The sequence below is a fragment of the Pleuronectes platessa genome, chromosome 21 (assembly GCF_947347685.1).
Source record: "Pleuronectes platessa chromosome 21, fPlePla1.1, whole genome shotgun sequence".
Taxonomy (NCBI): domain Eukaryota; kingdom Metazoa; phylum Chordata; class Actinopteri; order Pleuronectiformes; family Pleuronectidae; genus Pleuronectes; species Pleuronectes platessa.
The window spans coordinates 18,749,790-18,775,841 of NC_070646.1; the positions used below are offsets into that span (position 1 = coordinate 18,749,790).

The 26,052-nt window shown below is 40.3% G+C and overlaps 1 protein-coding gene across 5 annotated transcripts in view; it reads right to left on the reverse strand.

Moving 5' to 3' along the window:
• exoc6 (exocyst complex component 6) overlaps positions 1-26,052 on the reverse strand; it is a 44,994-nt gene that overhangs the window by 16,606 nt on the left and 2,336 nt on the right. For 2 of the 5 annotated variants that reach the window (XM_053413198.1, XM_053413200.1), the window contains exons 2-20: positions 17,545-17,716; positions 16,475-16,522; positions 16,202-16,292; positions 15,467-15,512; positions 12,972-13,025; positions 10,795-10,945; positions 10,534-10,689; positions 7,651-7,719; positions 7,121-7,204; positions 6,858-6,904; positions 6,180-6,300; positions 2,960-3,031; positions 2,754-2,851; positions 2,068-2,173; positions 1,598-1,707; positions 1,343-1,454; positions 1,117-1,251; positions 780-959; positions 69-98 (exon numbers count right to left, since the gene is read on the reverse strand). In XM_053413198.1, the coding sequence (XP_053269173.1) occupies positions 69-98; positions 780-959; positions 1,117-1,251; positions 1,343-1,454; positions 1,598-1,707; positions 2,068-2,173; positions 2,754-2,851; positions 2,960-3,031; positions 6,180-6,300; positions 6,858-6,904; positions 7,121-7,204; positions 7,651-7,719; positions 10,534-10,689; positions 10,795-10,945; positions 12,972-13,025; positions 15,467-15,512; positions 16,202-16,292; positions 16,475-16,522; positions 17,545-17,716 (1,882 nt within the window). Of the gene's footprint in view, positions 1-68; positions 99-779; positions 960-1,116; positions 1,252-1,342; positions 1,455-1,597; positions 1,708-2,067; positions 2,174-2,753; positions 2,852-2,959; positions 3,032-6,179; positions 6,301-6,857; positions 6,905-7,120; positions 7,205-7,650; positions 7,720-10,533; positions 10,690-10,794; positions 10,946-12,971; positions 13,026-15,466; positions 15,513-16,201; positions 16,293-16,474; positions 16,523-17,544; positions 17,717-21,818; positions 21,850-26,052 lie in introns of all 5 variants that reach the window. The other 3 variants (XM_053413199.1, XM_053413202.1, XM_053413201.1) reach the window with 2 other exon arrangements.

The window sequence follows — 26,052 nt, forward strand, 5'->3', positions numbered from 1 at the left end:
GATTTTCATCTCCCCACTGCCTGTCAGATGGCAGCACAGTATTGTAACAGTCAGGCAGGAATACTCACCGACATCGATGCATGGTCATTGTTGTTATTCTGAGCAGACAACCCCAAACCAAGCAAAAATGGAAGAGGGGGAGGGAAGGAAGGAAGGAAAGGACAGGAAAAGAAAGGTGGCAACAATAAATGGACTGGAGGAGGTCAATTCAACTAGCGATATTTTGCATGCTTAACAAGTCAACATAATAAAGGAGTAAAGCAAATCAGTTCAAGCACAGTTCTACTGCAGAAGGTGTGGATGGGAGACAAAAGATATTCTTGGGAAACATAAAACTGAGTTAAATTCAGACAGGGTGGAGAGAAAAGCAGGCAGGTGGTCCATAGCGGTCCAATCAACAGGCTGCAGCTGGCAGCCAAACACACATTTACTGACCAAGTCCTTCAAACTTTATTATCTCCGAAAGTGCCTCATCCAATTGTAGATAATGTCATGGCACCCTATGAGTCAGTAACAGCACTGTTCCCATGCATAACCACAGACAACCAATGCAACACACTCAGTTCAACTTCAAAGTCACAAAATCAATTCACTTTCAGATAGTAGACACACTTTAATAGGGACGTGATGTAGATAGCAAGACAAGGATTGATGGAGCACGGAAAGAAGGAAAGAATTATCACATTCCTATTATTTAAAGCCAAAATCAAAAAGACAATGTCCCACAGAGAGAGGTGCCGGGTTCAGTGGGTCAAAGTTAGTAGGGGGATTAGACTCACTGGAAGGTGTGTGAAGACTTGGAAGGTGGACCGCAGGAAGTTGATCAGATCCATGAGGTATCCAGATGCACGACCATCTGACTCACTCATGCCCCATTCATAGTCTGCAAGCTGGATAAACTCATCAATTTTCTGGTTGAGTTTGGTATAGATCTCTCCCTCTGCAGCATGACGAGCGTCCTGAAAAACATTCGCAATTTATCAGACTTGAAAAAATCTTTTGCACAAAAACAACAGAAATAAGTGTTTGTATAAAACCATTTGGTATTCCAACAACAAAATGCACTTAACACAAAGACAAAATGAGGACACAAAGAAGAGTCCACATTCAATTTACCTTAAATGTGGATAAGCCATAGAGTCTTGTGGTGTGTACCGTTTCAGGGGAGACATTGGTGATGTTTGTTATAAACTCCTCCAAATACCTGCAGGCCTGCTCCAGGTGGGTGGTATTTATGATGATCTGCACCAGCTATAGAAAGAATGATGCAATTTGAGACATTACATATCTCAAACCCCTGTTGCTGTGTGCAACTGACTAGTAACAGCAGCGTGGTTCCCACCTCAGTTAGTCCTATGTGAGGTTTCTTGATGAGGTTTTGCAGACAGCTGCTGAGTGTTCTTGTCAGCAGCAGGTTGGTGGATTTCCGCAGCATGTCATCAATCTCTGTTGAACTGGATACACAAACTAAATTTCAGTTCTCAAGCTGCACAACAAAGAGATATATAATCAGGCAAGACTCAACGTATATGGAAGTGTTCTAGTTTCCATCATGAATAACTCACACTGAGCATAAAGTAGTTATACAGGGACATACCTGCGGTGTAGTGACTCCGAGAACTTGAGGCTGGCATAAATGAACTCTTTGACCTGTGTGTAGATCACAGGGACAGACTGGGACATTGGCAGCTTCTTCGGAAAGTCCTGCTGCATATGGACACAGACAGACGTTCACAAAACACAGAACTGTCATTAAAGGACTCACTAATTAGTTAGTTAGTCATTTTAAAGTCTGCTTCTAGAGATATTCCGTTTTTTTTAATGTTTAATTGAAATAATTAAATGACAATTCATTCAAAATGCTAAACCTCAAATGGTTTTCTGTGAATTACCAAGACTGCCACGATCATATAATGAACCAAAATATTTTAATACTTGCTTTGTGAATATTTGCTCTTAACTAACTTTGTATTTCTCTGGTATATGTCTATATGTGTGTAGAATTAAGTAATAAAACCTTTGATGTAAAGCTAGAGCGTAAGAGTCTATGGTACTTGAAGTTGTTACCTTCTCTATCTCTGCATCATGGAAGGGAAAGCGACTGACAACCACTTTATACTCATCCTCTGTCTCCACTGGGATGGGACTGTAGTTATCCGACTCAAAGATCTCCCTGTGGAAAAGAACACTGTTTAGTGTACGTGTACACTTACATTTTTGGTATGAGTAGTGGAACTTTCTTTCTTTGACACAATCTGTTGTTCTAAAAGTAGTTTGTTGTGTTTTTGGTGGTTCTCATCAAATTTCCTCCAAAGACGACAACATGCTGTGGGTGTATTATCTTGTAGTAATCAGTGACAACAATCACTGCCAATATTTAAACAAAGACAACAATAGGAAAGAAAGACACCTTTATCTGACAGCTTTTGTTATTAAGGAGGGACCTCAGCTAAGATGGATAAGTAACATCTTTTAAGACAAACAGATTAAACTAATTTAATTTATCAAATTAAGAACAAATAAAGTATTGAAAGCAAGCTTTTTGTTAGAATGAGAAGTGTCGTGGGGGCCAAATAAAGCTGTTCTTAATACCATGTGTTGTTGGAGATTTGATGTATTAAGAGTATGAGGTAAACATATGAGGAAACAACACAACTGAATGTTTTTTTCAACACAAAATTATGCAAATATCTCTCACATAAAATGATGGATAAAAATAAAATCAGAGACAGCGACACATCAGCAAAGCCCACCTGAAAACCAGCGCCCACTTCTTCAGCAAAGTTTCATTGTACTGGTCTCTGACCTCGAAAAGCAGGTCGAACAGGCGGTTCACCGGGAAACCATAATCCTGTTCATACACACACAGACAGTACAAGAAACAAAGTGTGTTCATGTCAGTTGCTCTAAACACTTGAGATTCACAAGCTGTTCAAATGAGGTCGGGCTCTGGACCAACCTGTAGTGTGTCAGCGAAGATTACTATGAGGTTCTTCAGCTCCAGGACCAGGTCTGGGTCCTCACAGTAAGACTGGAGATAGATATCAAATATTTAGCATCACTTAAAGTATCTGTGAGAACAGTAGCAACAACACGATGATAATTTACAAAGAAGTATCTAGTGAGGTCACAATGACCTTTGAGATATTGTGTTCATAAGACTGAGACAGAGAGACAGGCTTACGCAAGTACTGATGGACAGACAGGCATCCCTCAGACAACATGATGCCTCCAGCTCAAGCTTTTTGAGTGTGGGAGCATTTTTATTTATTCAACATCAGTCATTGTGAATTAAGTCACAAAAAGAAAATGAACATAACTACTCAGATTAGCTTACTGTCTTCCATTTCCCTGAACTAATCATCACAAATATGAGTCAAGGCAGTGACTGTCCAATATTTGCATGTCTGTAACAAATTATTATTTATTACTCATATAATAGCACTGAGTCTGTTAATCTGCAACTTGCAGACAACTTGTAAACTAAAATGAGTTAGGATTAAAAATGTTGGGGGTATTGCCACTATGCTTTTGAATTTTTTTTACAGTCATTGAATCACTGAATAACAATGTGCGTGACCATCAGAGTGATTAGTAAAGCTGTAGGCAGTTTGCCATCAAGATCGGTGCTTCTTTATTACATATGAATAACATTAAATCAACTTGAGCAACATTAACTTCCTTGAAGTCAATCCTTCACTTTTGGCCTTCCATGTTATGCTCTATCAATATAAATGACAAATCTTGGATTGCAAAATCTACCAGCAATGGTTAAAGCTCAGCCAACATCACTCATGGTCACAAAAATGTACCTTACAATGCACGATATGTAACACCTGCAATTTTATGAGCATACTTATCCTGAGCACTCAATGTTCCATCAAAAGGAATGGAAAATGGCAAAAATGCAAATTATGTAAATTGAAGTATTTATTATGTAGGGAATAGTGACTGGGGCAGCAAAGTCATAGTTTCGGACTCAGCTTCATTGCAATGAAAATTACCATTACTTCAAGTAAGAGTCAAATCTAAAAAAGTTGTCCTTGTAAAGTCAAGCTGCTGTTAGACATGCACTGAACTCTAGAAAACCTCCAGACATTTTGCGGAGGGACAGTACAGACATTTTCAGACATGACCTGAGTGTAAAATCTGGAGAATTGGCTACGGAGTTTACCCAGAGTTTGCCTTTCACACATGCACAACACAGCGGTAGGGTCTCTGCACAGACACGTTCACAACAGCAACAAATCCTCTGGATTATTCAGGAGAGAGCTGGAGCAGCATAGAGCAGCAGCCGGAGGCAGGAAGTGACCTTTAAACTCTCACTTGATTTTCTTGACAACAACAGACATCGGTGTCTTTATTATTATTATTATTATTATTATCACCACAAACTCAATTGACATCTTCGTCTGTGTCTTCTACGTGTATGTCTACACTTTTTTAACGGGAGATAATTGTTTTCTTTTTGAGCTTGTCTTTTTTGCGTCTGTCACGCATTAGAACCCGTCATCAACCCCCATCCCCACTCGCTTGCGGTGATTCCAGCGGGGGTTCCCCTGACTTTATACTAGAAGGCCAGGTGAGAGACGGCCAACTTTCTCCAGCCAGTCCCCTGATATAAAGTCTGCAGAAAGTCCAGAGGAGCCGATGTGACAACACAGCAGGAGATCTTCTGAGGATAATGGTTTCAACACCTCCACGTGACAGGGCCACTGATGAAGATGGCAAGAGAGCTTTTGGTGATAAGGGCCGAGCATGGTCGACACATGATCTTCATAGCACAATTAATACTTTACATCCTGCCTCTGCCTGATGCACCAACCTTCACCTGAATGCTCCGTAGAGTTATGTTTTCTTGTGAACTTGTCTGAGCAGAGAATCTCCCACTGTATATGTGTAAAAGGAAACATCCACAGAAAGTCTGGACCCAATTCTCCGGACAGTCTGTCTGCAGGTCATGTCTGAAAACGGCTATAGTAAAAGCTTGGTGGAAATAACAACAGTCCCTACGGAGGGAGGGGCTCTATTTTTCAGGAGGATGGAGTGATTTATGACCCTGAGAGAAAAAGAGTTGAGTGTGTAAATCAACCGAGTCAATTAACACAACCTGAGGTCTGATGTAAAGCAGCGGCTACCAGCCTCTCTGTTTACTCAAACACACACAATCACGTCAACAATCAGCTGGAGACTCCACTAAACAGCAGCAAATCACAGCAGAAGCAAGGATGTACCCTCCCTATATTAGTCCACGGCTTCCATATCATGATCAATACTGTATATGAATATGGCATAATGTTTCAGTTCTGCAGGCTGCAGTATGTAAGTGTATTCTTTTAATTTGATGTTATTACTGATGGTGCACAGAACTGGTAATACTGTATTTAGAGCTTTTTACTGATCAAACTGGGAGAACATTTAACATTTATTACAGGATTCAACACAAAACTTTCTGTATGTTTACAGTGAATTAGTGGCGGGCTGGCCTACTTTTTCTCTGTGGGCTGACAATGCAGTGGCTCTAAGTGCAGGAACCTGTGTGGCACTGCCTGAACTGTGGCCCAGCAGAGGGGCTGCAGGCCGGGGGGACATAGGGTCTTTGTTAATCTTCCCATCCCATGCTGTGCAGCCCATTCTCTGACCTGTTAGCATAATCCTCTGAGTCATTTACAACTGACTGGAACCCAGTGGTCAGGAATATGCCTTCTTAATCTGCTGTTATTGTTGCAATCTGTCTCTCATTAAGGCCCCAATGACCTCCTCTTTGGCTGCATGCGTATGTGTGTTTTGACCTCTTCTCTTGAGAGTGACATCAGTGGTGTGTATGTGGGTGCACTGACCTCCACAGTGTCCTGTTTGTGTGTGTGTGTGCGTGTGTGTGTGTGTGTGTGTGTGTCAGACTGTGAATGAAGGCTCTTCCAGGATAAATAGATCCACAGCAGGCTCTATTATCTCTCTTAACTCTCAACAGTCTCCTTCTCATTTAAAATCAACTCCCTGCTGGCTGTGTGTGTGTGTGTGTGTATGTGTGTGTGCGCACAGTGCATGTTTGTGTGTCTCTGTGTGTGTGTGAGCACGTGCCTGCTTTCTTTTCGTTGTGTATGTGTGTGTGTGTGTGTGTGTGTGTGTGTGTGTGTGTGTGTGTGTGCATGCATGCAAGTTTATCTTTGAGCACCTACAGAGTGTGTGCGGAGCACAGCGATGATCTTAGACAGGGCCATGTTCCACAGTTCATCAGTGAAAGCTCTAGTCACCAGCCCATGTGTGGCATGGAGGATATGATCCTCCACAACAAAGAACCTGATGACACACACACACACACACACTTCAATACTTTTATCACAGTTCTTTGAAATTGAAACAGAAAGAGCTGATCGATCAAGACTTGATTTCACTGCCTTATGAAACTAAGCTTTTAAAGGTTCAGGGTGTTGAATTTAGTGACATCCAGTGGTGAATTTGCATGTTGCAGCTGAATACCCCTCAACTCACCCTCTCCTTCCAAATATTAATGAGAATTTATGGAAGCCTTCAATTGTTATAAAAACTCAAAAAGGTGTTTAGTCTGTTCAGTCTAGGCTACTGTAAAAACAAATGTGGCAGCCTCTGTAGAGAACCCTGCTCCTAGTGTACATATTAAGTATTTAAATATAAAGGGCTAATTCTAAGGTAAAGAAAAACAACAAATGTTACAATTTAGGTGAAACACACTATTGAAAACATCGTTAGGATTACTTTTATATTCAATTTCTGCCAATAGATCCCTTTCACCTAAATCTTACAAACTGGACCATTAAGGTCAACTGAATCTAATATTAAGGGTAAAATTCTGTACAGAAATAGGAAGAACATCTTACCCAACAATCTGATTGAAGTATCTTCTGTAGCCTTCCACTGTCTCATGCTGGATACACAAAGAAACACACAGAAGAAGCCATGTTTACACAGAGTGGATATATGCATATCATATGACATAGGTTATCATTGTGTAGGATTGCATCAATGAGCCAGGATTGTTTTGCAAGTTATAATCGCTGTGGGTAAAGTTAAGCAAATTTGATTTGGCTATTTGAACTTCATAAATATGCATTATATGCGTGTTGTGATATGTGTTACTTACCATGTTAGCATGTGGCTGCAGCACTAGCCTGGCCTGTTTTTTCCTCTGTTTCCTGTAGTAGTTTTCAAATGTTTCTCGATCACCCTGTGGACAAGGAGAAATACAACACATTTTAATATCCATCCTGAAAGCTCAAGACTGTATTTTTGTTACAAGAAAAAATTCCAAATTCATTTAAGTGGAGAAACAGAATCAGTCGCCCAAACAGCCACACTAAAAAACGTAACTATGTAACCTTTCCATGAAGTATAAATCTACAATAATTCTTATTTTTGAAATAAAGTTTTAAATAATGAGAAGTGCCTGTAGCAGCCTCCACTGCATTAAGTCATAGCTCACAGTTGCAGGATATTAGCAGATTTTCACAGTTTATCAAATTCAACTGTACAGAGAAATGTAGTAATCAGCATACATAGTGTACATAGTATACATGTCATTGAACCTTCACGGAACATGTGGTAATGTCATCACTCAAGTGTGTGTGTGTGTGTGTGTGTGTGTGTGTGTGTGTGTGTGTGCACAACACCTACCAGCACAGTGTATATATGTAAACATCTGTAAACAGGTGAGAAGTCCACAAGGTCCTGAGCTGTAAGAACCTGTCAACACATATGACGATATGTGATTACTGTCAAATATTTACTCTACATTGATGCAACAATGTTGTTCCTACAGGAAGGGGGAGCTAGTGTGCATGCATATGTATTAGATGTGTTTGGTCAATGCTTTTCTCAGAGGAATCCCTCTATCTGGACTGAGAGCATGACAAATTCTGAAAAGTTTCCTACGAAGCCAGGCACACCAACTACTGAGCCACTGGAGCTGCTAACAATGAGAATACAAACAACTCCCAGTGCATCAGAGAAGCCAGCCACCGCACTAAACTTTACCTGGAGATTTCCATGTAAGTTCTACATACAAGGCTGAAGCTAAGTATTTAAAGCTAACAGAAGTAAAAAGCCAGTTTCAAATTTAAAAAGGCTCGACTTAAAGGCTTCCTCTCTGAGACAAAAGATTAAGACTGTGTTCACACAACATAAAAGAGGGTGAAGAGGAAGGTAAACCCGCTGAATTTGTTTCAAAACTTGTCGTCACGCACGGTTAAAGTGGACCATGCACCCCATTCTTTCCAACCCAACCTGGCTACTGGGCCAAAGCTATGCAGCAATGCACAATGAGGTGTAGTTTGACATCACAGGTTTTCTGGTCACCATTTACTTCTGATGCCTTCCTGGTCAAGCTGTTCTCTTTCTTACAGACCAACATGGGAGGTATATAGTAAAATGGCCTGTGGAAGGAGTCATTTTTGCACACAAACTTTCCTGTACATTTATGACCCAAACATAGACAAGCATTTGTTTGAGAATTCTATTGATTTGTTCACATCCTCACCCTGCTCATCCTTAGAATGATATCCAGCTCTAAGAGAGACTCATTCCAAAGAAGAAACAGATCTGACCAGTTATAGACCCATTTCACTGCATATCTTTGATAGAAAGGTAATTAGCCAGATAAACAATCCCCACTTATCTTCCAACCCGATAGCTCATCTCATGCAGAAGCCACATTTATTCTACATGTACTGATCATGAGAAACCCAGTGTAGCATCGATATCCCTCGATGGATGGAAGGCTTTCAAATATATTGATTGACCCTAGATGTTTGAGTCCCTTCTGCCATATGAAGGGCTTCCTATGTTGGGGCACTAATGTCCTCCAGGTTACTTTGCCGCTGAGGCCCCCTTGTGGCTGCATATGGAGGCTAACATTTTTCTACTTGTTGCTGGCAGACATGCTACTGTAGTCAAAAAAAGAAAGTGACGCACCTCAGATGCCACTTCTAAGCAGATTGAATGGGGATAACCGTCCTTCTACATACAAGTCCTACAAATAAGACACTGCATCCAATAAAAGATTTGCAACGTTGAAACCCTCCTCAGGAGGCATGTATTTTTCCAGTTTTTTAACTGGCCAGTTTTGAACGGACATAAAACAGAAAACTGATTTAGACCTGGTAAAAAACATCCATCTTGAGGGATCCAAACACAAGTGCAGGGATTCTGTTATAGTGGTTATAGAAGTTATAGTGGACCCAACCAGAACTGATAGTGATTACTTTGTGATTGTTTGATTGGTTCAAGAATTTATGAGGCATGCATTTCCCATACACATGATGAAAAAAAGTGCCACATTAGGTGTGAACAAAGTTCATCTGCATCAAACCACACAAGACGATCAGGTTTGAGGAGGATTTGAATGTTCTGGCTTCACAATCCAACACAATAGATTAATAACTAAGTAAAGCTGCTTTCAGACAGGCACTGAACTCCAGATAATCTCCTGACATTCTCCGGACTGGCTGTATGTTTCTTCTGCCAGCACTGTAAGAACTCTGGATAATGTCCAAATGAGCCCATGTAAGAATACAGAAGAAGATCCTCCGGAAGATTTACCACAAGTGTGTGGGCTTGTTGATGTAGAACATCCCGGGATGAAACAGCAATGCCATACACGCATAAGACACCTACAAAGATTTCAAGAAAACTTTTGTTGATAAGGGCCGGCGCTAGTGTCACTGTGCTTGTTATGACCAATTAGGAGGTTTGTTAATATATTTATTTTTGGGTTGAGGTGTCATGTTAGGTGTAGAGTGAGGTGGTAGGAAAAGACTGACTCTCCACACAGGGGTTGGTACTAACTCACTTTTTAGTGGACAACTCTACACACCTGAGAGATCGAGGAGCATAACGGCAGCTGACGGCAAATAGCAAACCAACAAGCCTCCGGTCAAGACAGTAACTAACCTGCAGATTATTTTCTTCTACACTAATTTATTATGAACAGGGAGAATCCTCCATTACTTGAATCAACTTTAAACAAACCACAGCGTCTGTGCTGGCCTAGCCTAGCATGGCTAAAGGGTACGCCCGACAGACCGCGTTATGGTTCACGGGGCCCGCTGGACGTCTGGAGGTTCGGCGGAAAAGTGCAAGTAATCCATTGTATCCCATGTCAGATAGTCTTGCTGCACATAGGGAATTGAGGCACATGATTCAAGTAAACTGCATACAGGGCAAGAACTGAATTAAATGTTATCTGGTGAACATAAAGGAGCTAGAGATGAGAATAGGGCCAGCATTTATCAAAGGTGAGCCAGTTCAGTTAGTCTCGTAACGATTTGATCTCAGAATTTATGCATTACTTCCTGCCTCTGCCTGCTGGGCGACCCCTCTCCTGAACAGCACGGAGATTCGTCTGTTGTTGTGAACACGCGTGATTGGAGAATCTCCTGCTGTGTCGTTCATATGTGAGAGGCAAACTCCAGAGAACCGGAACCAATTGTATGACCGCTCAGAGGTGGTGTGGGACACGTGGCCACATTCTTTTTGACTGTGTACACAATTATTCCTTACCTCTTCATCTGCTTCATCCTCATCTCCTGTGTCGTCATCCATCATCAGGCCATTGTGAGTGTGTGTTCGTCCATTAAAGGAGTACACAGGCTTGGTGTAGTGACCCATACTGGCCTGCTTTGTTACTACTCTGTTAAAGGTCCTGTGGTGCTGTGCCTGGTGGGACATCACACACGCACGCATGCGCACAGATCGTTTAAATGATTAATAGCTATTAAAAGCCAATGAGGAAATGTTAAAAACTCTTTGAAAGGCTCATACCTGTCTCATGGCAGTTTCTCCAACCTTGTCTGAGTGTTTTCGGATGCTCTCCAGGAAGTCCTTGAGGTCTGACATTGAGATCTCCTTGATCTCCTCTCTCAGTCTGGGGAGGTTTTCAGCCATGATTTGACAGAACCTGTACTGGCTGACTCTGTTGAACCAATTACATTTTGTCAACGGACAATCAAATTCAACTGACATTTATTTTTGTATTCAAATGAATGCAAGTCAACTGGGAATTTAACCAAATGAGACCATTCAACCAATAAGGCAACATTACAGTCAGCTGGATCTCCAAACTGATTTGAAATGTATTCAATTTGTTTCTGTACTTTCTCTTCAATACTATTTGAAAAAACCTTAAGAGGATGCTCTTATACTGAAGATAATTTTGAATACTCATGAAATGGCATTATTTCTTCCTTCGGGGAAATATAATTCTTGTTGAAACAAGTTAGTGGAACAGGACAATATGCAAAGCAGAATAAGTCTTAAAACTGCACTAATAAATATCACAAACTCTATTTTTCCCTTTTTAGCTTCTATCAGGTCATTGTTATGGTTTATTGGCCCAGAATTTTCTTTTTTGTTTCAGTTTCTCAGTTAATCAATCCAGTTTCAGCCTGTGTAAGAGACTAACTGGTTAATATTGTAATCAAGGCTGTCATGATATCAGATTTACATGGCAAATATAATTGATGAATTCTTTGCATTAAAGTAGCACTATTCTGGTTTTAAGAAACACAAAAAAACTTTTTACTTAACCAAATTCACAATAACAACATAATTAAAATATCTACGGAAAATTTAAAAAAGAATAATAGTAATTATATTAGTCATTTCATGTTTAACCAACAGTTGTGACAACAGTATTGTAAATTGTAGTTATTGTAGTGAATACAAGTTTTGAGAGAGCGAGGTAGACAGAGACAGGGAAATAATTATAACTAATAACTAATACCATCATGTTGATGTGTAAACCAAATAGTTACTCTGCGTCACGATGGAAAGAAAGAAATGTGCAAGACATGCTTGAACATAATCATGTGTGTTTTCAACATATCAATCATTACTTTTTAATAGAGCTGTGAAAAATAACGCGTTAACGCGTTATGATTAAATTACAGGATTAATTCGTTTTTTTTTTTTTTAACGCATTTAACGCATGCGCAGAAGGACCTTCCAATTCCGCCGCCTCTGCACTAGTCGCCGCTCTAATGCAGTCAGACGGCAGCTGCTATTCAAACAAACAAACAACATGGATAATTCTGATGAACCTGAGGACCTTCTGGACGGGAAGATCGTGTTCCAAAAAAAACAAAGATCGAACATTCAGTAAAACCAAGGTGATATGCACACTCTGCGAGAAGACGTTATCGTTTCAGCGTAGCAATACCCGCCTAACCACCGCAACGCGAAGCATGTGTTGCTCGGCGAGGGGCGTTCAAGTGGAATGCGCCAAACCAGACTCACTCGCCGGACACATTGTGCAAAAGAAGCGGTCAGCTTTACTGTCAGAGAATTTGAACAAGTTAGTTTGCCTCACCAACTGGCTAAAGACCGAGTAGCTAAGAGGGCCTTTAGAGGCATTAGATTGTATCATGGTGTGATTAATGGTTGTGTGACAAAAAATATAAAAAATGTCAACCATCCTATGGCTAAGAAGCTCAAATAATTTCTGTTTAATTTAAAAAAAAAAGTTTTATTCAACCACACAATGGCTAAGGAGCCCGAATTCTGTTTAGGATGAAGATTATATTAATGTTCCATATGGAAAAGCAATGATAACTGCTGTAGAACTGCTGAGTTGCAGCACAAAAGAAAAGTTAAATGTCATAAATCTTGTTTTCACAAAAATATTCCGAAAAAATCGGTAATGTGATTAATCATGATTAATCCATAGAAACCTGTGATTAATTTGATTAAAAATTTTAATCATTTCACAGCCCTACTTTTTAAATATTACAAGTATTGTCAATACCAGGGTATCGCGACAGCCCCCAGCTTAAATAATACTGTTGCCCTGTGTTTCCTGGATCTGTGGACAATTACTTGCCAACATGTTTGCCCTCACAACTTTTTTGGTGTTTTCTATTTGTTCTTCAACAAGTGGCCAAAGATGCAATTAATGCAGTCTTTAGATTAGGTAAATGTTATAAAGAGTTTCATTATTTTACCTGGGGATGAAGACCTTCTCCAGCTGCTCCATGGTTTTCAACGCAGCATAGTATCTGCAGAAACAAACTGTAAACCATCAGTAAGGTGGCACAGTCATTTTGTCCTTTAACTATTACAGGACAGATTTTCAAATAAAGGTCAGGTGCCAATATTAAGTTTTTGAAGTTTGTTGAAGTTTAACTGCCATGATCCTTTTCTTATGCTCTTACAATGTAACATCCATAGTCTATTTTTCTTTCCAACCTCCTCTCTGTATACTTGAAAAATTGTGTTACTATTCTTTTAAAGGTCCAGTGTGTACGATTTAGGTGAAAGGGATCTATTGTCAGAAATTGAATATAAAATAATCCTGGTGATGTTGTCACTAATCCAGCGATGTTGTGGTTCATCTAAATTGTACGAATTGTTGTTTTCTTTAGCATAGATCACATCGGGAGCCGGTCCTCTCTACGGAGGCCGACATTTTTTTTAACAGTAGCCCAGACTGGACAAACTAAACACCTTTTGAGTTTTTATGGCAACTGAAGGATACTACAGGTTCTCTTTCATGTTTGTAAGGGGAGGGTGAGGTGAGGGCTATTCAGCTGCAACATGCAACTCCACCATTAGGTGTCACTAAATTCTACACACTGAACCTTTAAAAAGTATTTGCTTTTGTATTTGGATCAGTTAGCAGTGTGCTGTCAGACTATATATAAACCAAGGATTACTAATAAAAGGAATGCAGACTTTATTGACAAAAGTACCTGATGCTGTTCTGAAAGAATTTAAAGTACCAGAGTAACAAGCACGTAAGAATAAAACAGATTTATGTCTAATTTATTTAAATAGTAATCAGTGTTTTAAAAAAAGGTCAACTTTTATTGTCAATAGTAGGTGTCAAACATATTGGATGAAGGGGAATCATAATAAATAAAATTAACAAAATCAATTGAAAAGCAAGAGCAAACATGGTATCACTAGTCTGAGCTAAGAAACTGTGAACGTACCTGTGGATAAGTCTGGAGAATTGGTTCTTTAGTTTACTAGCAGGTAATACCATAACTTTAAATCTCTTTTATAGTTCTATACAAATAAATACATAATAAATAATTAATAATAATGAAACCTGTGTTTCATTCTTTGGTCTGTCACAGTGTGCACACATCACAAGGGTTCAGCTTTGGGTCAGTTTGCTGAGCTCCCATCGTTAGGCTGGTAGGCAGGCTGTGAAGGGATCTAATTGGTCAGTGAGTGTGTGTAAAATTTGTTGCATACACATGAACAGAAGACAGACTCATAAACTGTACAGTGAAAAGGTTTGTCAGAGTGCATGGCACCAGGACAGAGGACACAAAGGCTGCAAGTGGCAGATAATTGAATAGGATGTGACATGGGCATCAGCATATACAGTTTAAAAATGTGCATTTGAGCAATACAAACTCATTCCAATGCATGGTAACAGTGTATAAGCCATGTCATTACTGCTAAAAGTACCCTCCATGCACACAGATCCCACAGGGTGGCCAGCATGGTCTAACTGGCTGTGACAGAGCTGAAGTAAGGGGGCCTTGTTCTAAACAAGGGCACACTGAGGGTCAATTGTCCTGCCAGTGAATGGCCTTTTCCTTTGGTACACACTAATGAACAAGAAAGGGCAATTATTTTCCAGTCTAAAGTGAACTCTCCTCTTTATACAGACAGGCATGTAAATGTGGCCAAACATGAAGTTCATGGGTATAAGAACAAAGTTCAATCAAACCCGCAGAGCAGTAGAAGAGTTGAAATGCTAGAGGAAACTTGCATCATGAATACTGGTTTAATAAGATGTTTGATTAAATTCAATTTTATTCAATTCAATATCATTAAATACAATTTTATTAAATTAAATATCATTAAATTCAATGTTATTTTTAAAGCACCAAATCATAATATACATTATCTCAAGGCACACTACATAGTAAGGTCGAGACCTTCAAAATTGTAGAGAAACCGAACAGTTCCCATAATGAGCAACGATTTTGGCGACTTATGAGCGAAAAAAATGTTGAAAAAACTAGTGTTGCTGACCCCTCAAAACGCTTTACAGTACAGGATGTGCCATTCACCCATTCACACACACAGTCATACAGTTTATCTATGGCAGCACTTTGAAGGGCAATTTGGGGTTCAGTATCTTGCCAAAAGGACCCTGCAGCACATCACTGCAGTATGAACTTTATAGCTGTTTATGATCCGCCACTAAGACCAAAGAAAAATCTCCCTCAAGTGTTTCCCCACTTTTGACGACTTGTCTCTGCTGTATTATTAGCAGTCTTTGCCTCTTCCATTTTTCTAAGCTTTTGTCCAGAGAGCAAACAGCGTTGTCACAAGAGCAACACAAGGCACAGCATTGGCTAGTTTACTAACCCCACCTCAGGAGACATTGCCACAGTGTGTACCATGTATAATAACAGACCTGACTAATCGATCATGAAATTATGTGCCAACTATTCTCATACTAACTTGTTGTTACCTTTTGGTTTCCAGCTGCTCCTTCAGTTTGCTATACATTTCTAGCACTGCAAAAGAAGAGAACATGTGAAAGAGGATAAGTAGAAAGCTTTTTTTGGTTCAAGCTTTTATTCAGTTGGCTCCTAAACAAAAAAAATCTGTAACCAAAGTAAATCCATCAATACATTATCTATACCCTTATCCTGTCAGGGTGGAAGGAGAGCTGGAGCCAATCCCAGCTGAGACGGGGCGAGAGGCAAGGTACACCATGGACAGGTCGCCAGCACAGCGCACAGCCAATATGCAGAGAAAAACCACTATTCACATTGCTCGCGTTGTCACACTATGGTTGTTAAGACTCATAATTTCAGCTGCAGTTGCGGCATGCATGCAGTTCTTTCCCTCACGTGAGAACTTATCCTTCACCTTTCAGCCTGTGTGCCTGTCAATTGGAATGTGGAGAGTGATCTTCATGCACATGCACCCTGTTATTGCCATGGGTGAATCAATTCTGTGGGAAATGCTGATGTTTATTATCTCTATATGAAAGCCCTGTGATGGAGTGGATAGAGTGTACCCCGAATCTCGCCAGCCTCCTGCGAACCTCAGACGACAAGCGTGTGGAATATTTGCTGACTTGGGGAAATAATGCGCAAGACTTGCTCTTTGTTGAACAAGTCAAATTTGAGGCAGCCCATTTACACTAGAATTAAGTGTATTAGTGACCATCATATTGACACACAGGCAGCAGCGGTACCTGGTATACAGAGCTGGAGCTTCTCAACAGTCGTGGCCATGTTCCTCTGCTGGATCCGACAGCAGATCACCTCCTGTGTCTGAGCTGTCACCTAAGGGAAGGAACACACAGTGGAAGGAGACAATGAGAAAGAGGCCACCATTGTTGACTACTGGGTCAAACAAGGTCATGTTTGACGCACGACTCTCTTTTCAATTAACAAGCATGCCTATGTGCCCACAGCACAATAAAAACCTTCTGCATATTCATGCATTCAGGCGTACGCAGACTTACCTCCCTCCCAGCTTCTTGTAGTCTTCGATTAGTGTCTGTCACTTGACCCTTTGAAAACAAAAACAATCATCAGTTTAACACAGCCTCTTTTCCTTTCCCTCTTTTTCCTATATTATTGCCTCCTATACTTTTAAATTTCAGACAACTTACTTATTTTATCAATTATTATCATTATTTTCACCAAAAATCTTATGTTACAGATCAAGCTCCACTGGCTCAGTCTGCAACTTGTAATGGTCCCAAACAAATGCCCTGGGGTGAGCAACATTTCTTATAAACTACGGAGTCCATTTGGTCTGTTTTTTTAAGTTACTCAGTTGTTTCTCATAATGAAACATATTTGTGAGGATTTAAAAAATGCTAAATAGATAAATGTATATATTTGTATATATAAGGTTACGTTTGATTTGATGTGAATTAATCAAAATTCTGATACTGAGCTAAAAGCTTAAAACGAAAATGTAAGTGTGGAAATAGCCTACAGTGGAGTTGATGCAAATCTTCACATGTTGATATGGTTGGTAAGTCACGTATTTGTTGATAGTCTAATCCTATTTTAGAATGTATGAATACCTTTGTTTTGCTTTAACCCATACATGCTGTCACATGTCTATCTGTTCTACCTCACTCTGTCTGCTCCCCCTCTCCATGCCCTCTCTTTTCCCTCTCTACTTCCCTCAGTGCAGCTGCGTAATCAGCTCATTGTCCATGAGGGGTCAAGATCAAAGGCAGGAAAATTCTGATTAACCAGGCGATGGGGACTTGAACCCGTTGCTAATGCACTGGGCCTTTCATGGGGTTTAATGGCTTGTGACAGGCTCTTTCTCACAGATTCAGTGACAAACTTGTTGATTCTGGGTGGGGATTTTTGAACTCTCGGCTCTTGACGCACGGCTGAGAGCCATGACCAAATAGACCAGTCGGCTTTTTGAAGACAATTCTTTCAACAGTGAAGCTTTCAATTGAAATGGTATAACTATATAATCACTATGTCTTACTTCATCCTACAAGGGTCCTGTTATCAGCTGTAACTGAGATATTGTAATCTTCACTACAGTAATCTATCTTACCATCAGTTTCTCTGCATCAGTGCGGACTTTGAGCAGCTCTGTGATGGCGTCCACAAAGCCTTGGTGGTGGAAATTGCACATTTTCTCAATTTCTCGGTCATGGTTCCTTATCCTGGCATCCAGCTTTTCCATGAAGCGCTTGTGGGCATTGGGCTGGTCATCGTAAATAGACCTGCAAGACATAAAAGAGATGAGAAAAAGGGATAGAAGAAAAGGAATAATAGACTATTACAGAGTACAACTTTCAGAATAACTGTCTGAATGATAAGGATTCACATTTTATCTAATCTTATATGTCACTTTGCATGATGGAGGTTCCTAAGCTGCAATATACAGCCTTGATATGGCCAACCGGCAACATCTATGAGCCAATGGCCTACAGTACTGACATCACCATTCATTTCTCCTGGAGTAACAGCTCCATCTAGTGAAGCCAGGAGTGAAATGATAAATTCATAATGCTGTAAAGAGTGTAATTTTGGGATTCTGAACATCTCTGACACTGATATTTGGCATTATGACCTCATATCTACTTTCACTGATACAGGATAACACATGGGCTCTTATTATTAAAAGTGCCTATACATTTTAATACACTGGAACAGTATTGATTTAGTAGTGTTTTTCCTGTGCAATAGCCAACATTACCAACAAGTAACCGTTAAAGGACCAGATTAAATTTTTGTAATTAGAATGGACGAGTGTCTCTGTCACAGTAAAACAATACCAACAAGGGATTATTTTTAGGCAGCATAAGCAACAGAAGGGATTCAGACATCGCACACCTAAACTGTGCAGCTTCCATAGTCTAATTCATCCTGCCATTGTCCAAAAGTTTTTAAAAGACATAGACCAACCCTAACTTGCTGTTTTGCACTGTTGCTTTATTGAGCAAAATAATTAAATACTATTATGATTTCGTTTACTTTGAACTGAAAATACTTATTGTCTGTAAACATTTGAACTGTTATTAATGGAACATGGCTGTTTCTGTCATTTAAAGTGCAACAATTAAATGTGATTTAGACACGCACACAAACATCGCCATCAGCACTTTGGCACTAACTTGACATTTTATAGCCTTCCTTTCACATAGAATCTGTTATAACTATACTATTGCCATTTTCTTAAAATAGACTGTGCATTTCATCATAGTTTCACACAAAGTTTAAAATAAAGGCTTTAATAATTAAATTACTTTTATAAAAGATCAAAGTTGAATTAAAGCTGCAAGCAGTATTGACAAACACTCACACTTGTTGGAGGCCTCAACGGAAACATTGCTCATTCACTTCAAATGGGGCAATGCCTTGAATTGCCAAACTGCTCTGTAATTCTGTTGCTTTGCTTTACTTGTGCTGAATGAAGAAGAAGTTGAGAAAATCTCAACTTTTAAGACAGCATGGGTACTCGCCAACCAAATCAAGTTAATGTAAATATTCATGTGCAGGCAACCGCCATTCAAATCACATGGATTCAAATATACAATGAAATCAGACGTCAGAATGACCTGGAGAGATGAAGCAGAGACAGCTGGTGAACCTGGCATTTTTTTCATCTGCTGCAGTTCCTTTTCTGTGCAATTCCCTTGAACAGGAACTTCACCTACTTTCAATCTGCTTTGTATTGTTACAATACTATTTGAATATGAGCAATGTTTAATTTCCCACTGTGTTGCCTTGGACTGAGATATACAGTGCCTTGCATAAGTATTCACCCCCTTTGGACTTTTCTACATTTTGTCATGGTATAACCACAGATTCAAATTTATTTCATTGTGAGTTTATGTAATGGACCAACACAAAATAGTGCATCATTTGGAAGTGGGGGGAAATATTACATGGATTTCACAATTATTTACAAATAAAAATCTGAAAAGTGTTGAGTGCATATGTATTCACCCCCTTTACTGTGAAACCCCTAACAAAGATCTGGTGCGACCAATTGCATTCACAAGTCACATTTGCAAGTCACATAATTAGTAAATAGGGTCCACCTGTCTGCAATTTAATCTCAGTATAAATACACTCTGTGACGGACTCAGAGTTTGTTGGAGATCATTACTGAACAAACAGCATCATGAAGACCAAGGAGCTCACCAAACAGGTCAGGGATAAAGTTGTGGAGAAATATGAAGCAGGGTTAGGTTATAAAAAAATATCCAGAGCTTTGAACATCTCTCTGAGCACCATAAAATCCATCATAAGAAAATGGAAAGAATATGGCACAACCGCAAACCTACCAAGAGGAGGCCGTCCACCCAAACTGAAGAGTCGGACAAGGAGAAAATTAATCAGAGAAGAAACCAGGAGGCCCATGGTTACTCTGGAGGAGTTGCAGAGATCCACAGCTGAGGTGGGAGAATCTGTCCACACTGTCGTCTACTCCACAAATCTGGCCTTTATGGAAGAGTGGCAAGAAGAAAGCCATTGTTGAAAGGGATCCATAAAAAATCCCGTTTGGAGTTTGCCAGAAGCCATGTGGGAGACACAGCAAACATGTGGAAGAAGGTGCTCTGGTCAGATGAGACCAAAATTGAACTTTTTGGCCTCAATGCAAAACGCTATGTGTGGCGAAAACCAAACACTGCCCATCACCCTGAGCACACCATCCCAACAGTGAAACATGGTGGTGGTAGCATCATGCTGTGGGGATGCTTCTCTTCAGCAGGTACAGGGAAACTGGTCAGAATAGAGGGAAAGATGGATGGAGCCAAATACAGGGAAATCCTTGAAGAAAATCTGATGCAGTCTGCAAAAGACTTGAGACTGGGGCGGAGGTTCATCTTCCAGCAGGACAATGACCCTAAACATACAGCCAGAGCTACAAAGGAATGGTTTGGATTAAAGAATGTTAATGTCTTAAAATGGCCCAGTCAAAGCCCAGACCTCAATCCAATAGAGAATCTATGGCAAGACTTGAAGATTGCGGTTCACAGACGGTCTCCATCCAATCTGACTGAGCTTCATCTTTTTTGCCAAGAAGAATGGACAAACCTTTCCATCTCTAGATGTGCAAAGCTGGTAGAGACATACCCCAAAAGACTTGCAGCTGTAATTGCAGCGAAAGGGGGTTCTACCAAGTATTGACACAGGGGGGTGAATACTTATGCACCCAACAGATGTCAACTTTTTTGTTCTCATTATTGTTTGTGTCACAATAAAATTTATTTTGCACCTCCAAAGTACTATGCATGTTTTGTTGATCAAACGGGAAAAAGTTTATTTAAGTCTATTTGAATTCCAGTTAGTAACAGTACATAATGGGAAAAAGTCCAAGGGGGGTGAATACTTATGCAAGGCACTGTACTTGATCTTTTGTTGCCAAAAGTCTGCCAGATGACAAATGTTACGTTATAGTGGACTTCTGCAAAAAGCTCCCTTGCTGTGTGCTAGAACTACAACATATACTTTCGCATTTTTGTATGATCGAGTGAGGGGCAGTGGCACCAAAACATCCAAACAACATTAGAACAACTATAAGGCATGGACGATATGGAGGAAAACTATATTGTAAGTGTCACAAATGAGCCTGAATAGACTGTGGAGGAACTACAGCATATGGAGGAAGTAGAGGCCACCATTGCCGACAGTGAAGAGGTACATAGCTGCATCGTACTGGGGGACAATTGGTGATGCTACTGTGGAAAATGTACATCTATGCTAACAAAAGAGGAGTCGCTGTGTTGCAGGGTATTTCCAGCTCCAGCATGTGTAACGTGACACAAAATCTTCAGGCCACATAGAAACAAAGGATTAGGAGACGTACTTCAGAGTCCCCGAAAAAAAAAGGAGAAAACAACGTGGAAAAGAAGTCTGAGCACAGAGTAATTTCAGTGAAGGTGCTGCTGACATTGTAAAAATGTATATTCCCAGATCGTACTTGTGCTGTTGGTTTTTAATCAGTGCTGTGAAGTGAACTCTGCTGGCCCCTCTGTTCTGTATAAGATAAGATAAAATGTCCATCTTAAAAGACCATGTGAATGTGTTATGTAAATGCAAAATAGTCAAATAGTCAAATATAATGTGGATTTTGTGCTTACCTGATTACATTAGTACAGACCAACTAACATTAAACCAAGCCGTGCCAGAGTTTGGTACCTGGGGGCCAGTCTAGGTGACAGAGAGCAGAGCATAGTCCACACTCCAGATCAGTGGGTGGCAAAAATGCACTCACAGGCTGAAGAAGACAGGGTACTGGTGAGCCCCAGCATTGCAGTAGTCAAGACAACAAAGCAGGAGGTATTTTGTTAAGCAAATCAGAGGTTTCCTCACCTCATCAAATGTTTACTTTCACTCTGAATCCCTATTAGGGTAAAAAAAAAAAATTCACTTTCATTAATGATAAATATTTTTTTCCCAAATGTTCATTTAATCTACAAAATGTAAAAAAATATATTTAAAATTGCTTTAGTTTGCTTAATCTGGAAACAAAGATATTCAGTTTAGTATATGACACAAAGATAAGCAGCAAATCCTTACAATAGTAAACTTGACTGAATTATGTTTGTCTTCGATAACTAATTAGTAAAGAGATCCTCTCATAACTGAAGTGATGCATTAGACCTGATATAATGCCCAGCACAGCATATGCAAACTGGACAGAGGCCCATCCATGCAGTCCAGTCCTCATTAGTTTCCACGCTGCATTATGAGCTTCCGCTTTCCTGCTATTAATAATTGAGAGCAGGTGCTTGTTGAAACAAATAGATTACTGTGTTCCTGCTTCCTGCCAGGACAAGAAGGAACTTCAGCCAGTTTAAGTAGCCTGTGGGTTACAATGCTTTACCATGACACCTTCCAATATGTTAAAATGCTAGTCATACTACCAACCCCCAGATACATTTTTATCAGACAATACATTTTGATAGCTGTTATAACTTCTTCCTTAACCACCCATGTGTCATGCTGCATTCCAGACTACTTGGAAGTCAAGTTAACATGGCATGTTGTACAGCTCAACTGTTTCACCTGCATTTTGGACTAAAATAGATGTGTGTGAGCTATAAAATGTATTTATCACGTTTGAATAACATAACTCATATTACAAAATGTAACCCAACACAATTATGATAATGACGCCATCAATGTTTGAGCAGACTCTATGCATCTAGATCTAAGAGCAATTACCTCCTTATAGCAATAGCATATACCAGCTAGTCATAGTGAATTTACAATCAAGTTCAGAGGTTGTAAAGATACGAATGTTCGCTGAGGTCCACCAATAATAATCATTAACAAATCTGTGCAGAAAACTATGGAGGACCATACATGACTTAAGTAAAAATAAATAAATGTATAAATAAATACAGAAATAAATAAATAAATAAAATAGGAAATAAATTAATTAATACAGAAATAAATAAATAAATATGTTAATACGAAAATAAATGTCAAAATAAATGTCTTAAATATATTTGCACATTTATTTATTCCCTGATAGATTTCCTTTTCATTTGCAGTGTCCTTATGCTAATGAGAAAGGCGGGCCTAACCGCAGTCTCATGCAGGATTGGTCACAAGAGTGTAATGATCCAGCCCTACTACTTCTGCCTCTCAATGCTGGTGTCCAGTAGCTGTTTGCAGCGTTGAGCCAGTTCACACTTAAAATGAACTAGTTCAAGTTCAGAGGGTTAGTTCAGGTTATTTTTTATTGGGATGATGTAGGTGTCGGTAGTCCTGACTGTGAGCGTCACGTGGTCTACTGAGCACAAGGAGCGAGCCGAGAGGAGAAGGAGGAAACAGAAACTCCAGCTCGGTACAAACCACCTGCAGCTTCTGCTCTGATCATGAAGCCGCTGATCTCTGAGCAGATGTGACCAGAGAAGCTCTGTGTTTCCACTGTTCTACAAAGTCACTGACCGGCTGTTTCACGGTGAAAAGCTCAAGTCTCAGTCACTGCCCGTGTCTCTGAGCGAGTGTGTGGCGGAGCGCAGGGGCTGTGTGTGTGTAGCTCAGTTGACCAATCCTGCTCGAGACTGAGGTTAGGCCCGCCTTTCTCATTAGCATAAGGACACTGAAATCGAAAAATAAATGTTGGAATGAATGTGGAAATAAATAAATAAATGCGGAAATAAATAAATAAATGTGGAAATAAATGCAGAATTAAATGAATCAATGTCTTAAACTTATTTCCACATTTATTAATTTATTTCCACATTTATTCCAACTTTTATTTATTCCGTGATATATTTCATTTTCATTTTCATTTTGACATTTCTTTTGGTATTAACATATTTATTTATTTTTTTCTGTATTAATTAATTTATTTCCTTTTTTATTTATTTATTTATTTCTATATTTATTATATTTTTACTATTACTATATTTTCTATATTTCTATATATATTTATTTTTACTTAAGTCATGTATGGTCCTCCATAGAAAACATTTGGCAGCAGTTTTTCATTTTTATCTGAATGAGCGTTACTCTCATCAGTTGAAATAACATATCATATCAGTAATTTAAACTTGAAATGTTTGAACAAGGACCTTCGGTATTTAGTTCAAGAGTTCAAGTTCATGAGATTAACTAGTTTTCAAGTAAATAAGTCAGAGGCTGTTTAATCAGGATATAAATATCATAAGTATAACTTCTGGACAATAGCAGATATTCAATACTAAACGACTCAGCTCTGAATCAGTGCCAAACATCTTGAAACAGAAAAATTCCAAAATCTAGTGAACTTCAAAACAAAATTAAAAAAAAACTCTGCTTGTATATATATCTTGTAAGAAAATATGTATTATTTGAATAATGTACATTGTGCCCCGCAGCGGGAGTATGGGGTAAGGGGGTCTATCCTCAGGGCCATCCAATCCCTGTACTCCCAAAGCGAGAGCTGTGTTCGCGTCCTCGGCAGCCAGTCAGTTTCGTTCTCAGTGGGAGCTGGTCTCCGCCAGGGCTGCGCCTTGTCACCAATCCTGTTTGTGATATACATGGACAGGATATCGAGGCGTAGTCGTGGTGGGGAGGGTTTGCAGTTCGGTGGTCTGAGGATCTCGTCACTGCTTTTTGCAGATGACGTGGTCCTCATTGGATCATCGGCCTGTGACCTTCAGCACTCACTGGATCGGCTGGCGGCCGAGTGTGAAGCGGCTTGGATGAGGATCACCGCTAAATCTGAGGCCATGACTCTTAGCAGGAAACCGATGGATTGCTTACTCCGGGTAGGAAATGAGTCCTTAGCCCAAGTGAAGGAGTTCAAGTACCTCGGGGTCTTGTTCGCGAGTGAGGGTACTATGGAGCGTGAGATTGGCCGGAGAATCGGAGCAGCGGGGGCGGTATTGCGTTCGCTTTACCGCACCGTTGTAACGAAAAGAGAGCTGAGCCGCAAGGCAAAGCTCTCGATCTACCGGTCGATCTTCGTTCCTATCCTCACCTATGGTCATGAGGGCTGGGTGATGACCGAAAGGACGAGATCGCGGGTACAAGCGGCCGAGATGAGTTTTCTCAGAAGGGTGGCTGGCGTCTCCCTTAGGGATAGGGTGAGAAGCTCAGCCATCCGTGAGGAACTCGGATTAGAGCCGCTGCTCCTTTACTTAGAAAGGAGTCAGCTGAGGTGGTTCGGGCATCTGGTAAGGATGCCCACTGGGCGCCTCCCTTGGGAGGTGTTTCAGGCACGTCCAGTGGGGAGGAGACCTCGGGGAAGACCCAGGACTAGGTGGAGAGATTATATCTCAACACTGGCCTGGGAACGCCTCGGGATCCCCCCGTCAGAGTTGGTCAATGTGGCCCGGGAAAGGGAAGTCTGGGGCCCCCTGCTTGAGCTGCTCCCCCCGCGACCCGACCCCGGATAAGCGGACGAAAATGAGATGAGATGAGACATTGTGCCCCAAAAGTTTCTGAATTTAAGGAATCATAATGTGACAATTGAAGTGAGCACTGAAGCCTCCTTGCACAGCCTGCATATATAAAGTCGAAATTTTAACTTATTATCAGTGATCAATTTACAGGAGCATGTTTACTACACCATAGTCTATTATTTTCATTGAACACAGGTAAATATCCTTAAATATGCCATTAATCTAAGCTGAGGATAGACACCTAAGCTGAGTGTTGGTCCCTTGTACCTTTTCTAGCAGGAGGTGAAGACAACCTTGACTTGTAAGTTGTCTGAAAAGCAGTGTTAGTCCCCATCCAGGAGAGAGGAGCACAAAGGCCAGGTCACAGTGGAGGACACTTCTGTGACCCCACTTGCATTGAGGACACAGAAGAATTAAATCTTTGGTCGTGAAATCTAACCAAAAAGCATACAGCTTTCAGAAACGTTGGTGTTAAGGTGGTTTCTTGGTTCTGTTTTCAAATGTTTCAAAGAATGTTAAGTAGCCAATGACAAGGTAAAAGGCCTGACTGAAATCTAGCCTTATAACATGCTGTTAAAAAGTGACTGTGTTGATAATATCATAGAGGAATTGCGGAAATGAAACAGGCAGCCAGAGGTGCGCACCTTCAGAGCAGATAGCCCCCGATCAGCCCCGGGTGTGCTGAAGGTCCTGTACAGCCTGTG